Source organism: Calidris pugnax, unplaced genomic scaffold (genome assembly GCF_001431845.1).
Source record: "Calidris pugnax isolate Ruff unplaced genomic scaffold, ASM143184v1 scaffold20, whole genome shotgun sequence".
Taxonomy (NCBI): Eukaryota; Metazoa; Chordata; class Aves; order Charadriiformes; family Scolopacidae; genus Calidris; species Calidris pugnax.
In genome coordinates this window covers 13,542,321-13,556,066 of record NW_015094510.1, presented here as the reverse complement: position 1 = coordinate 13,556,066, position 13,746 = coordinate 13,542,321, and the positions used below count along the sequence as shown (strand labels likewise).

Below are 13,746 nucleotides of genomic sequence, written 5' to 3'. Positions count from 1 at the left end.
CTGCTACGTCGATCAGTGCCCACAGAGTAGCTCGCTCTTAGATACCAGGGCAAAGGGACAGAACTTAAAGGTGAAGGTTGGTGGGTATCTAATGCAGCAAGATAAGCTTGTCAGTGTCCATATTATCTTGTATTTAAAATAAGTCAATAATACACATGCATGTAATACATATACATACCCTACACACCATCAGCTAGCATGCAGTAACACCCTTGGCAGAACTGAATTGAGGAGTGTGAGCGTTGCCCCTCTGGGCACCTGAACCTCCAGTGTGAAGGAAATTGTGAACATCACCACAGTGAAGGTGCAGAACAAACCGAGAGTGACGAAAAGGACAGTGAGGTTTTTAAAAGGTAACTGAAAATGTCAGAATTTTTATTGTCAAGGACTGCAGTGCTACAGCCAAAGAGGAATAATATTTCTAAAGAAGAAGTAGAGTTGGAAGAAGTATTTGTTTGGTAGATGGTTACAGTCAGAGGGTAACAGAAACAGGCTCTTCTCTGAGAGTTACCATTCACATGTAAAAGAAAGATTTTTTTAAAAACGTCTGTTCTCCCAGAGGACAAGGAAAGTTCTAATTTGGTCAGCTCTGAACGACAGCCCAAGAAAATGAAAAATAGATTACTCTTCAAGCACAGACACTAGAAAAACTTGGCAGATGATTATATAGGCAAAAGTAGCAGCATATGCCATGCAGTGCTTTGCAAAATGCATGATTTGAAAACCCGTATAGGAAGTGCAGAGTGAGCGAGCACTGACCTCTAGTGGGCATAAAACTCTGGAGTTGGAAAAGACCGTTGAAATCAAAATATAAACTACGTCACGGGGGCCGTTGTCCCACGGCTTGTGCTTGGCAACTCTGCAAGCTCGTCAGCATCGTTTTACTACTAGGAGGCTCTCGCTGTCTATGTGTCAGGAACTATCACGTCTACTGTAATGGCTTCAGGTAAATTTTTTTATGGCCAAAAGAAACTAATGCACACTGAGAATTTGCTTAGTGAGACATATAAGTAAGTTATTGGTCAGTAAAATTAGCTGAGGCTAAATTCACTCTTTTTAGATATTTATTTAATAACTGGCACTGTTGAGACCGTCTCAACGTACATTAGCAGAGCACCAATAGTTTAAAGAAAAAAAATCCTAAGGAAACATGAACAGACATGTCATATCATATTAGTAGTTTTAGTCCTACTTTTTCTACAGTCAAAAAATACAAAATGGTGAGAGTTCATATATTTTCAATGTCCACCCCAACAGAGACTTCTCAATTTTAAGTTATTTTCCACAGGAAAAGTCAGGTACGTGTTTTGGAGCTATTCTTTAAATTAATCCAAAGAAGAAAAACAACCCCAGGCACATAATTCCATAAGGTTAACCTTCAGCTGAAACTACTGAAGTCGTTCTCAAACAGTTAATGTGCAACACAGGCTTCCCTTCCTATACCAGAAATGTCATACTTAACTTCATTCAAAAGTGTCACCCAGAAGCTAACGAAGACTGGTTTTTTTGTGCTTTCAGACCTTACAACAGTGAAATTTCTGGGAAATATGTGGTCAGGAAGGCTCAAAAAAAAAAAATTGGAGCTTGCACCTGGACTAGCAGAAGGGCTTTGTCATCGTTGTGGGTTGTCCTTGTTTCCTTTGCACACCAAGTCACACAAGAATTATTGGCCCCACACCCTAGATGTTTCTTCTTGGCTCAGAATGACAGGGAAAAGAAGAAGCAGGAGAATTGCAAGACCCATGAATTCCCTATTGCAGGTCTGTGAAAGGAAGAAGAACTTCTACAAGGAGAGCAGGATGCCAGCCAGTGCACCAGACTTATTGTCTGAATACTATTTGGGAGTGAGAAATACTATCATCTCAGTCTTTTATTGATATAAAGCCAATCTGTGTCCCGAAGTTAGGGCCATCACGAAAGTGAGAGTAAAATTTATCAGGGTGGCAGGCAGTACACAAAGTGGTATTTTGGCTTTGGTCTGTGATGGAATCATCTTGGATGTTCTCAGGAAGAATCCCACCACTCTCAAGAAGAATCCTTAAAGAAAAAAAATGGAAAGAGAAAATAGTATTCTTTGTACATCCTCTCATTCCTTAAGATACTATCATTCAGACAGCACCTCAAGTACCAGTTGAACAAACTGTGCCAGCATTGTGATTGGGACTTTAATTTACTTTTCTTTTTTCTTTCTCCCAGTATTAGACTAAAATCAGTGCTTTACTGCAACCAGTAAAACCAAATTTAATTTGAACATCTGTCTATAATCCATAAACTACCAGTGTAGCAGTAAAAAAATAGTTGAAACCCAGCAAAACTGAGCAGATACCATTCATCCAATGGCATCATTTTTTTCCCTGCAAAGTATTATAGAGTACTTAAAGATGGTGAGGACCCTCACCGTAATAGTGCTGGATAATACAATATCAAAATAATTATTGGTAACTAATGTGGAGTTAGCCTTGTTCGATCGGGAGGCTTACCGTGTTGCTCTTCTAATATCAATATAAGGACACGCAGAGTCAAATTGTCTCACACACTTTGGATCAATTCTGTGAAATTCTTTTGCTGATTCGTGAGGAAGGTTGTAGCAGCAAGGTCCTACAGATGGGCCCAGCACCACACGGATATCTTTCACGTTACAGCCGTATTCAGATACCATGGCATTTACCGTGGCCATAGAAACTCCTAACAATGTGCCTTTCCATCCTGCGAGAAATGAGGGGTTGAAAAAAAAAATTGTATAAATTGTGTCTTTAATTTTACAGTAACTAAAATATATGCTATTATTAAAGATACAGATTAGTAGATATATTTACATCTAAAAATAAATAATTATATCTAATAAAAAATAATTATTTTAAAAAAAAAATGCAACACATTAACAATTATGAGTTCTTTTGTGGAGATGAAAACCTGAGAGAAGAATTTAGATTTGTATTGCAGAATTCCTTTTTCCCACTGTCCTGGTTTGGGCAACTAGAGCATACCTTACAGCTTCTCTGTGCTTGAAACATTTAAATGGTTGTATGACAACAGAAATATGTTATGGTCAGAAGTGTATTTTATTATAATATGGTGAAAATGGTTTTCATGTTATTTTTGGAAAGAAAAAAAGGCTCAAGCTAGAGACATTGTTTGAATAGATAAGAGAAAGCCCAGCTTTGAGTTCTCATATCTCAGTTTGAGTCCCAGGAAGTCTTTGCATTGCACAGGGAGCGTGGTATAACGAAGGATGGGATATGCTAATAATTTTTCCTCTGTTTTTCTACATACAACGACTGAGATGACCTTATACCTTTGCACACATAGTAACACGTGTTCAAGTTAAACATGAACTGAGGTGGGGTTGAACAGGAAGGAAAGGACTTAGGACAAGATAACTGTAAGTCTGGTAAGGACTGTGATGTGGGAATGAAGGCCAAAGCTTGGGAGATGGAAGGTAAGAGTTCAGGCTAGAGCTGAGAGGTATCCTGGGAGAAGGCAGCAGTGTAGGTTGGGGAACAGCGTGGTATGTCAGGGACTACATAAATGAAGAGGGAGCAGAGAAAGGAGCAACTACAGATTTAAATATTTTACAATAATTGGGTTTGAACACTTACAATGTAAAACTCTTAAAACTTTCAAGAGTAGACAAAATTCTCTCCATCCCTTCTCCCCATTAAAACCCACAACATTCCCTTCTTCTCCCAGACAGACATGGCACAATTCTCATTCCTCTCACTTTCTCTAACCTAAGCTTGCTAGGCACGGAGCAGGACATGGACACCCACACACACTCCTTACTGAAGGAAAGTCAAAGTTTTTATTTTCTCATGATGACTCACAAATTGAATTTATTTTGGCTAACTTATTGAATGTATGAAGACTTGTATGAATTAGGTAGTATTCACAAGTTCTAGGCAGAGGTGAAGCATCCTACCGTATCAAGAAGTGTACGAGCATCAAAGTTGAGGAGAAACTCTCAGCTGTGCATTCTCCTTGACCTCATAAAGGCAGACTTTTTTATAAAATCAAACAGGCCCAGCAGGAAAATCTCACTACGGGATATGTATTTTAGCCTAACAGTTGGGACATTTTCTGAAGTCAGACATAACTGTAGGTCGTGCTAACCATCCCTGCTTCAGTTTTATTATTTGTTTTGGGTCAGAGAAATGTTTCTTCTGATTCAAAATGACTGTTGGGGGCGTTGCCTTTATAGACATTTTTTACATAGAAACTTAGAAAGGGCACAAAAAAAATTTGGTTTTGGCTACAGATCGGAAAATTAAATGTATAGCTAGATAAACAATTAATTATTACAGTTATAAAATAAAATACATAGCTTGGGAAACAAACTACTCTTGTTTGAACAGTTTGAAGGCTAATCTTATTTTGGCAGGATACAAATTTAACAGGTCAAACTTACCTAAACTACGCTTAACAAACTTAACTAAATTGTTATGCGATCTTGCATTTATTCATTCTCACTCAGCATTTCTTTGGTTGCTAATTTACACTCCTTTGTCAAAAACTCCCTTTCCAGTAGTCTCCTACTTATTTCAATCTCTGTGATTCAAAATTCCTACCAGAATGAGCAGCACCGCAGGCTTTTCTGACAGGATCAGCAAACAGCACGGGTATGCAATCAGCGCCCGGAGCTGCTATCGTAACACCTTTCTGATTTGTAACTATTCCATCGTAGCTGTCAGGCTCTGTCTTTCCCATAATATACACAGCATTAGCGTGATCAGTCTGTCAAGACAAAACCAGAACATGGACATGTTTATGGCAGCAAAAAAACCCCAGTTCTGACTAATAGAAGGATTTTTCTTTGGCACGAACCAATTACGTGTGGAAATCAGGCACTCCCTTGTTCAAGTGCCACGCAAATGTATCAGTAGAAAGCCACCACGGAAGTGATGGTATATTTTTCTTTTAAGAGAAACTGCTCTGATTGATTATCTACTTATTTTGCTCTGTGCTAAGTTAAATGTTAGAATATACTTGGAAGAAACAGTGCTGCTTCTCCATATAGTGCCAAATGGCTCACAGTTTGGATGGCTTTTCCCACAGATAAACTGCCAGCATAAATGTTTTAATTATCCTGCTTCTCAGAAATTCTTGCTGAGAAAGATAAGAATAATGCCTACAGTTTTAGCCAGCGATACATGAAGGAAGATCTTTTCTTCCACCCCAGGCAGCATGGGGCTTTGAGCAACCTGCTCTAGTGGGTGGTGTCCCAGCCCACAGCAGGGGGTTGAAACTAGATGATCTTTAAGGTCCCTTCCAATCCAAACCAATCTATGATTCTATGATCTGACTCCTTTACATAAGTCCATTGTTTGATAAGATACCTTGACTCTGTGAAAAGTCTCTGGGTTAAATCCTGCAGCATTAGCCAGCCGGCGGAGATTTTCCTTAACAACGACTTGTGGGTCCCTCCGCTTGGAACTGCTGAAGAGATTGCAGGAGCTTAGAGTTGGTATGTAGGAGATCCCACCTGTCCTTGTGCTGAACCCATGTAGGAAGATATCATCTGGAAAGGTAAAAAAAACAATTGCTTTCAACACAAGACCAGTCCAGATATTACATGGTTTTATACTGAAGAGACCTGGAATGAGCCAATCAGAGTGAGTATTGCTTTACCTCGCATTTAGCTGTGGCATTTAAATTTAAGGATTCTAAGTTTCCTTCTTGCTCATAATCATAATCCTCTGAGGCCGAGGTAGAGGGGTTTGAGCAAGATGGAGTTCCTGGCATATTTAGCCTGACTTGCAGAGTTTTATTGCAAACCCTAGAGGAGAGGTAACTCACTGAGGAAAATGAGAGCAGATTTTTAAACAAATGTTCCAAGGTGGCACCTCCCAAGCTCTTTTGGCAAACAAAGTGCTAGTCCTCAAGACTACACAGAATATCAAACATCTTTCTAAAGTACACTGAAGGCACCAAAAATTTCTAGAGTTATTGAAAAATCCTCTGTTTTCACCATGCGGATCATTTATTGTGGCCTCACACACCAAATGCAATCACTGCTTTTGGGGGCAATGGAGGGAAGGGGGTCTGCATGGCCAAGTTGAACACAGAAAGATAGGCTCACAACTGGTATTTTTGCTGTCTTAACAGCTGACCAGCCTAGTGACATAATCAGAGTTGGGATTCAAAATCTCTTTTATGTAGTGTGATACTTTCAAAGCCACAGTCAAAATTTTGAAGCACAACACAGACAAAGATGGCTTTAGGTAACTCATGTTCCTTTCAGGTTCTGGATTGTTTCATACACTATTACAACATCATAGAGAGTTATTCACTGCCTGAAGACACATCCAAATCTTACCCATTTTGCAATTCCCTTGAGTTTCATACACTATTACAACATCATAGAGAGTTATTCACTGCCTGAAGACACATCCAAATCTTACCCATTTTGCAAGCAGTATGCCTGGGAACAGATCTATTAGCTGGGATTCCCTTTACCTGGGATCAAGGAAGATCTGAGGATGGTTAGTCCCCCTTTCAGGCTCGGCAGGCTTTCCAAGTATGTCTGAATCTCACTTTGGATGAGCGCCACATCCTGCACAGGAAGCACTTGCCCCTCACTCTGAGGTTCAGCTTTCTGCAGGTTTTCACAATCCCATGGCACCTGTAAATCCTCAAATTCAAACTGGTAGACTGCCGTAAAGAGATGGTCTATATATACTTTCATTAAGTCTTTTCTTAAGGCAGGGAGAATGACTTTAATGATGCTTAGGTCTTTTTCATCCAGTCTTTGTTTGATGGTGTACAAAGCAGCAGCTGTAGTCAGAGAACGTACCACCTCCAGTCTTGTCTTCAGACTCTGGAAATCTCTCAGAGCTGGAAGCAAGGACTCCTCTTCACTGTTCCTTTCACTCCCCTGCCTCTGGCAACACATGACATAAACAAATGGAGCAGAGAGGGAAGAGCATTTCTCAATAGTTTCCAGTGTGTTACGGAGTAATCCTTGGATGTTGCTCTGCAGGCTGGCTGGTAGGCTGAACAGATCTATCAGCACTGCTTCCACCATACTCCAGGATACTTACAGACTCCTACAGCTGCCAAGTAGTCAGTAACCAATCATGAAAAACAAAAAGGCAAGACAGCATCATTAGCCCAAACAGAATTATGCCATTAAGGCAACGCATTCAGTAATACTGTGAAGAGGTGGCAGAGCAGTAATTACTGTCTTGGGATTTCCTCACTGCATCAAAAGAAATTGCGGCAAAAGAAAAGTAGCGGAAATGGGAATTACCACGGTTTTATTTAAGTATTTAGGCATTTCCCTACCACCCCGCCTACCTCGGGTTTTTTCCAGGTCAGGGATGATAAAAGGTTACTACATAGCATTAGATTTATTGAATCAATTAACCCACATTAGCTTAATGGCTCTTTTTGATGTCTCACTGTTGGGCCTTCCTCCAAGCTCCCGTGAGGGCAAACCAAATACAGAGGTCCCTCAGCTTGCTGGGACTGGGGAGGTTTCTATAACAATTATTTTGGAGGCATTTTACACACTTCTGGGTGAGATGGAGCTCACGTCTGCTATCCCTCCTGGCAGCCTCCACGGGTGCTGGGCTGTGAGCTCAGCGACATCTTTCCCACAGGCTTCCACAAGACCTTTTGCACTTCTCCCTTTTGCGTTACCAAAAGTATTGACTTGTAGTTTCTGTCTTCTATGTGGAGGGACAGTTCCTCTTTTCAACAGGCACAGGAACTCAGCACAAGTTACTGAAAATTTACCTAGTAACGCAAGAAGTACACACAACTAAATGAAAACAATGTCATACTGTGCAAAAATTCCCTACTCCGATTTTTTCACTCTGGTAGCTGCACTCTTTGCTCTGAAATCAAGGCGATGATCCCAAAATGATCCTGTAGTTCACAGGTTGTCCTCTGGCCCATGGTGTAAATCCAGTTTTGGTGGGGTTGTTTTGTCCCTTTCTGGACTTTGTTGATGCAAGCTCAATTAGGCTGCCTGCCTGTGGAAGCTTCTTCATCCGTCTCTTCCTCTCTCTCCCTTGCTAGGAGAGCCTATTTTACATAACCTCACAGAAAAGTCTTATTTTCTCCGTCTCTGAAAATTTTTCAGTTTCCAGTATAAGCCTCCAGAGGTCTGGAACAAAAGACTAGATCCCTTTGCTTTGGGAACCTTGAACAGACAGCTATTCAGATTTCATCACTAAGCACCATGCATGATCTGGAAGGAATACATGCAGCTTTATCACCAGTTATAATACCCCATAATCATTTGGAGTACTCTTTAACACGCTCATTAGCCAAAATGATCCTGTAGTTCACAGGTTGTCCTCTGGCCCATGGTGTAAATCCAGTTTTGGTGGGGTTGTTTTGTCCCTTTCTGGACTTTGTTGATGCAAGCTCAATTAGGCTGCCTGCCTGTGGAAGCTTCTTCATCCGTCTCTTCCTCTCTCTCCCTTGCTAGGAGAGCCTATTTTACATAACCTCACAGAAAAGTCTTATTTTCTCCGTCTCTGAAAATTTTTCAGTTTCCAGTATAAGCCTCCAGAGGTCTGGAACAAAAGACTAGATCCCTTTGCTTTGGGAACCTTGAACAGACAGCTATTCAGATTTCATCACTAAGCACCATGCATGATCTGGAAGGAATACATGCAGCTTTATCACCAGTTATAATACCCCATAATCATTTGGAGTACTCTTTAACACCATTTTTTTTCTTTTTTTTTTTTTTTTTTTCACAGTAACAAATCACACATGAATATTAATTCCTTTGCAGGAACAAAGGACTTGAGAATTTTTTGAGTCTTTGAAATCAATGCTACCAGAACTAACCGCATCAGATAACGCCCAGCACTATTTTCCTGCCCCAAGCCTTCATTATCCTGTAACTCCAATCGTGCTCTGGCTTCACAGCACTTCGTTATCCTGCAAAAATACTGCTTCTGTGTGTACTTGAGGTCTACCACGATGGTGGACCTGGTCTCCTCCTGGGCTTTTTACAGTAGACAATGGATTCCCAGAGTTTCTACACTCAAGTGAGGGGTCAAAGACCTTTCTGGTTTTAACGGATCGTTTAGTCAGGGTAGGTTTTACAGAAAACATTCCCTGTTTTCTTCATTGTTCTTTCCCCCAGACTGGAAGAAAAATAACCTTGAGTGAAAATGATGTTTTCTTTTCTGCAAGTTGAACGTTGACAAAGATTAATTAGTGACTATCAAAACAGGTGTACTAAAAGTATCAAAGTGTGACAGCGGATAAAAGCATCTGCCAGGGAATTTATGACTCTTGATTTTGTTCAAAGTATTATTTACACACAGCTGATAACAGATTTTAGAGGAAACAGCTTCCTAAGAAAACAGTGTCGAAACAGACTCATGTCAAAGAGCATGATTTGGGAAATCAGGATAAATCCTTCCCTACACTGACGTTCTCTGTGGGAGGCCTGTTAGGAGTACGACATGATCCCAATGCAGGTATAGCTCATAGCCCCAGCAAAGGCAGAAAAACTTTGGGGTGAAGTGGAAAAACAGATTATTGCTCCACTTCAGATAGGTCAATAGTGGAAGGTAAGTAGAGTTCACTGCTGCCCCCGTACTTCCCCAGAAAAATACCACCAAAGAAAGGGTGGAAGGAAAGTATTTGCAAAGGGAGAGGTAATTGCCTACACTGTTATTAAGTTGTGTGTGTATTGCAAAAAGTCCACAGGGTCAATCATTGGGATGTACACAAAGAAACAATAGGGCTGATTCACCCTTATATCCTTCCAGTTTTGCATCACAGAGTCCTACCTCCTCCTGAGGTTAGTGGTGTCAGAAGTAAGTTTTCCTACAGTCATAATAAATTTTTTTGACTGCTTTCTAAGTCCCCCAACAAATCCCTTCTCAGAATACAGGCTTGCCAAACACAACAATGCTTTAGCTTATGAGAAATGCATTTGTGGTTAATTCAGGTTTTAGGCAACATGTTCTACAGTCCCAGTGTTCCATGGAAATGCTCACTGCATGTAACCACATCAGGAAAGATTAAGTGCATGTATTAAGGAGTTGCTCATTTCAGTACACAACACAAGGCAAATACTTGCACAAACTTGAAGCCAAGGCCACCCCTGAGCTGTTTTGCTCACTCTCTGAAACTCTGTCAGCACAAACATTTGGAGGGTAAAAAGATTCTCTTGCACAGACATCAAGAAAAAGAAAATTTAAAAAAAAAAGATAGATAATGAGAAGAGAGGAGAGGTGAGGAGGATAATAAGAACGAAAAGGGGAAAAGCAAAGTGAATAAGAAAGAAAACAATGAAGGAAATAAAACCAGGTTGCAGAGAAGAGATAGCTTAGGAAAGAAAAAAGATCCAAAAAGCAACTTTCAAAAACCCCAGAAATCTAATTCTAAAAGCTCACTGTTCGTGAAGACAAGACTGTTGGCAATTTCCTGCACCTTTCAATCCTACTGTTCACCTTGTCTTCTTACAGAAACATAGAGAACTGATATTGTTTAGGAAAAATAAAAAGGCAATAAATATTTAACATCTGCCAGAGATGTCCAGAAAAAAAAAAAACAACAAAAAAAAGGTCATTAAAGCAGCCCAAATGAACAAGCATAAGAGCACTTTTGTAATAAAATTTTAACAGCAGCCAAGACAAGACAAAAAAAGGGAACAAAAATAAATACATAAAAACCTCTTAAATTGGATGAAAATAAAACCTTCTGCCTCTTCTAGCTTAGGGGTATTTATGCAAGGTTGAAGTAAAAGAAATCAGCACTTACAATTAAAATGTTGAAGTATACGCAGTTTTCATAAAGAAACTTAGTTCATAAACACAGAAATTTACTTACACAGGTAGTCAATCCTTTTAAACTCTTGAAAGGTATCATCTGATACAAACACACATTACCAGCTTTATATATCTCACTTCTCACTGCCGAGTCTTGCAGCTGATTTGTACAAGATGGAAATTCCTATTCTAGGTAACATTGGAGTGGGAACCTGTATTTCTTCTTGATGATGAGCCCCTGCTTTGTTGCTGTCAGTATCCCCAGGAAATAACAAACCCTACCGAAAGGCACCAACATGATTAAGTGCCTGGGTAGCATTAAACCCGGAAGCAGCATTAACCCTGCCATGTCACCCACTGCTATAATCACAGAGGCTAAAACCCATCGGCTTTGCACAACCTCCAACAGATTCAGAAACGTACAGCATCGCAAACCAGAACACCACCACAAAGCAGCTTCAGGGAAAACTTGTGCAGACTGAAAGCGTTTCCTTCCCCGAGCTGTAGCTGCAGGTTGCCATGAAGAATTTGGCACTCAGTCAAGAAAAAAAAAAGGTATATTCAGAAGGACCCAGATAGAGAGGTTACAAGAGGCCAGTCCTCAGGGCCACAGGCCCGACATGAGGATGCCGGTTTCTCCTCGGAGCAGTCAGGAATTTCACAGAGCTCTGTAAAAACCTCTGAATGTTTTGACAGGACAACGCAAAGGTCAAAAGGCAAGTGGAGGGATTAGGGACTTGCATCAGGCTTTGTCCAAGAATCATACAATAATAACAACTATGTTTTCTCAACTGTGCCAAAAACAGGCATGACTGATAAGTATACGACAACTGAAGGACAAGGAAAGAAAAAAAAAAAAAGTATTTTTTTCATGAACAGAGGAATTAATAAAATCAGATTCCCTGTGAATTGCTGTCCTATGTCCCCAGTTCCTCCCTCGCCTTCAGCTCCAGTAAACCTGCATTTCTGCCAGACCCAGAACACCCCCTGGGGAGTCCCCCACCATTTCCCCTCCCTTTTTTCCTTCCAGAAAATGCTGGGCAGAGGGATGAGAGCTGAATCCTCCAAAGGGAGGATAATGTTGTAGGTATCCTGTCCTTCCCCACCCAGACACCTATTTTCATGAAGTCTGCAGGAATCAGTTATTTCTGAGGCTTTCCACCCCACTGTCAAATGTCCCCGAACTAGGACATTAAAAATTAACAGCGGGACTTGATGGAAAGAGACCAACACAACCATTTTCTTTCTTTCGACGAGACTAAGGAAGAAAAAAGAAACACTGGGGTTATTTTTGGCGCAGAATGCCGAGACAGGACAAAGAAAAGGTCAGAAAAATACCGAGGGTACAAAACAATATTGAAAAATGAAAAACTGACGTTATGTGTCCAGCTGAAGTACTGGAGAAGTCAGCTTCTGCCATTTGAAAAAAAAAAACAAAACAACAACAACAAAAAAACCTCAGGGATGAAATAAAGAGATGGTATGTGGAGATGAGCAATTAAATTATAAAAATGGTGGGATTTAAGGTTAAAATTCCTTGACCCAGAGTTCAGAGACAAACCCGTATCCTTAAAACTGGGGAAACTGGGCCATGCTTCTTCTTCCTCATAACCCAATGGTGCTCAGCAAAACCCAAAACTGGGCCATGCTTCTTCTTCCTCATAACTCAATAGTGCTCAGCATTCTCTGCAGCGTATATCAAACACTAACAGATTATGACTGAAAATGCAGTTTAATACAATGAATTAGGCAACTCGGTGAACTTAGAAGTGAAAACAAACAAAACCAACCCACGAAGTATAACTGCCTCAGCCACAGGGCGAGCCAGGCCGCACTACGGACCCCACCGCCAAGCACCCACGCATTTCTGAGAGAGCGAGCCGTTCCCTCCGTTCTCCCTCCGTCTCCTGCCGGGGCCGGCCCGGTCCCCCGCCCCTCTCCCGGCTCTCCGTGCCCCTCGGCCGCCGCTGAGGGCCGCGCTCCCCTCACACCGCCTCCCGCCGCTCGCCTTCCCTCGCTGGAGTGGGCCGGCCCTTGGCCGACGCTCCCTAGGGCTTGGCGGGCGCCGCGCGCGCGGCGGCTTGGGCGGGAAAGGGCGGGATCGGGGCGGCCGTTGCAGCCCCCCCCATCCTCTCCTCACTGAAGGGGGCGACGGTGGCGGCGTGAGGGGCGGCCGGCGCTGGTCGCCGTCCCCACCCGGCGGTGTCCGGGTAGACAGCCGGAGGAGGGTGGCCTCGCCGCGGCAGGGCGCCTGGGCTCCTCTCTGATCGCCTTTCGGTGCCTTTGGAGGGCTTGGGCAAGAGCAGGCCTGCCTGGGGGTGTGGAGTGCTTGAGCCGGGTAGGGAGAAGTGAGGGGTGCCGGGACAAGCACTGCAGCAGCCCGAAATATAAAATGGTTGATGCGATTTCCTAGTCAAGACTAGAAAACCTTCAGGCGCAGTTCATGGGTCACAGAAGTGCAGAATGGTAGGGGTTGGAAAAGACCTCTGGAGGTCATCTAGTCCAACCCCCCTGCCAAAGCAGGGCCACCTACAGCAGGTTGGACAGGAACGCATCAAGGCGGGTTTTGAATGTCTCCAGAGAAGGAGACTCCCCCAGCTCTCTGGGCAGCCTGTTCCAGTGCTCTGCCACCCTCAAAGTAAAGAAGTTTTTCCTCATGTTGAGACAGAATTTCCTGTGTTCCAGTTTGTGCCCATTGCCCCTTGCCCTGTCTCTGGGCTCCACTGGAAAGAGTCTGGCCCCATCCTCTTGACACCCCACGAGACAGAATTTCCTGTGTTCCAGTTTGTGCCCATTGCCCCTTGCCCTGTCTCTGGGCTCCACTGGAAAGAGTCTGGCCCCATCCTCTTGACACCCCACCCTTTAGATATTTATAAGCATCAATGAGATCCCCTTTCAGTCTTTTTCAGGCTAAACAGTCCCAGGTCCCTCAGCCTTTCCTCATATGAGAGGTGCTCCATTCCCTTCATCATTTTTGTAGCCCTCTCCAGTACTTCCTTTCTTG

The 13,746-nt window shown here is 42.3% G+C and overlaps 1 protein-coding gene across 5 annotated transcripts; it reads right to left on the bottom strand.

The window, feature by feature from the left end:
- Positions 1-1,852: 1,852 nt before the first annotated feature.
- Positions 1,853-12,748, bottom strand: LACC1 (laccase (multicopper oxidoreductase) domain containing 1). 5 transcript variants are annotated; one of them, XM_014966229.1, is made up of 6 exons: positions 12,732-12,748; positions 6,454-7,049; positions 5,334-5,515; positions 4,566-4,731; positions 2,481-2,706; positions 1,853-2,037 (listed from the first exon to the last, which is right to left on the bottom strand). In XM_014966229.1, the coding sequence occupies exons 2-6, from the start codon at positions 7,019-7,021 to the stop codon at positions 1,863-1,865; spliced, it is 1,317 nt and encodes a 438-aa protein (XP_014821715.1). In that variant the 5' UTR covers positions 7,022-7,049; positions 12,732-12,748; the 3' UTR covers positions 1,853-1,862. The 5 variants fall into 5 exon arrangements, with proteins under 5 accessions (XP_014821715.1, XP_014821713.1, XP_014821716.1 ...); XM_014966227.1 differs by lacking the exon at positions 12,732-12,748 and adding an exon at positions 12,533-12,656; XM_014966230.1 differs by lacking the exon at positions 12,732-12,748 and adding an exon at positions 10,804-12,078 and having other exon boundaries at positions 6,454-6,877.
- Between the last annotated feature and the right edge of the window lie 998 nt (positions 12,749-13,746).

Coding starts and splice junctions, on each gene's coding strand:
- LACC1 (XM_014966229.1), bottom strand. CDS start 7,021: ATGGTGGAAGCAGTGCTGATAGATCTGTTCAGCCTACCAGCCAGCCTG. Junction 4,732..5,333: donor AGACTTTTCACAGAGTCAAG/GTATCTTATCAA, acceptor TTGTCTTGACAG/ACTGATCACGCTAATGCTGT. Junction 2,038..2,480: donor GATATTAGAAGAGCAACACG/GTAAGCCTCCCG, acceptor TTTTTCTTTAAG/GATTCTTCTTGAGAGTGGTG.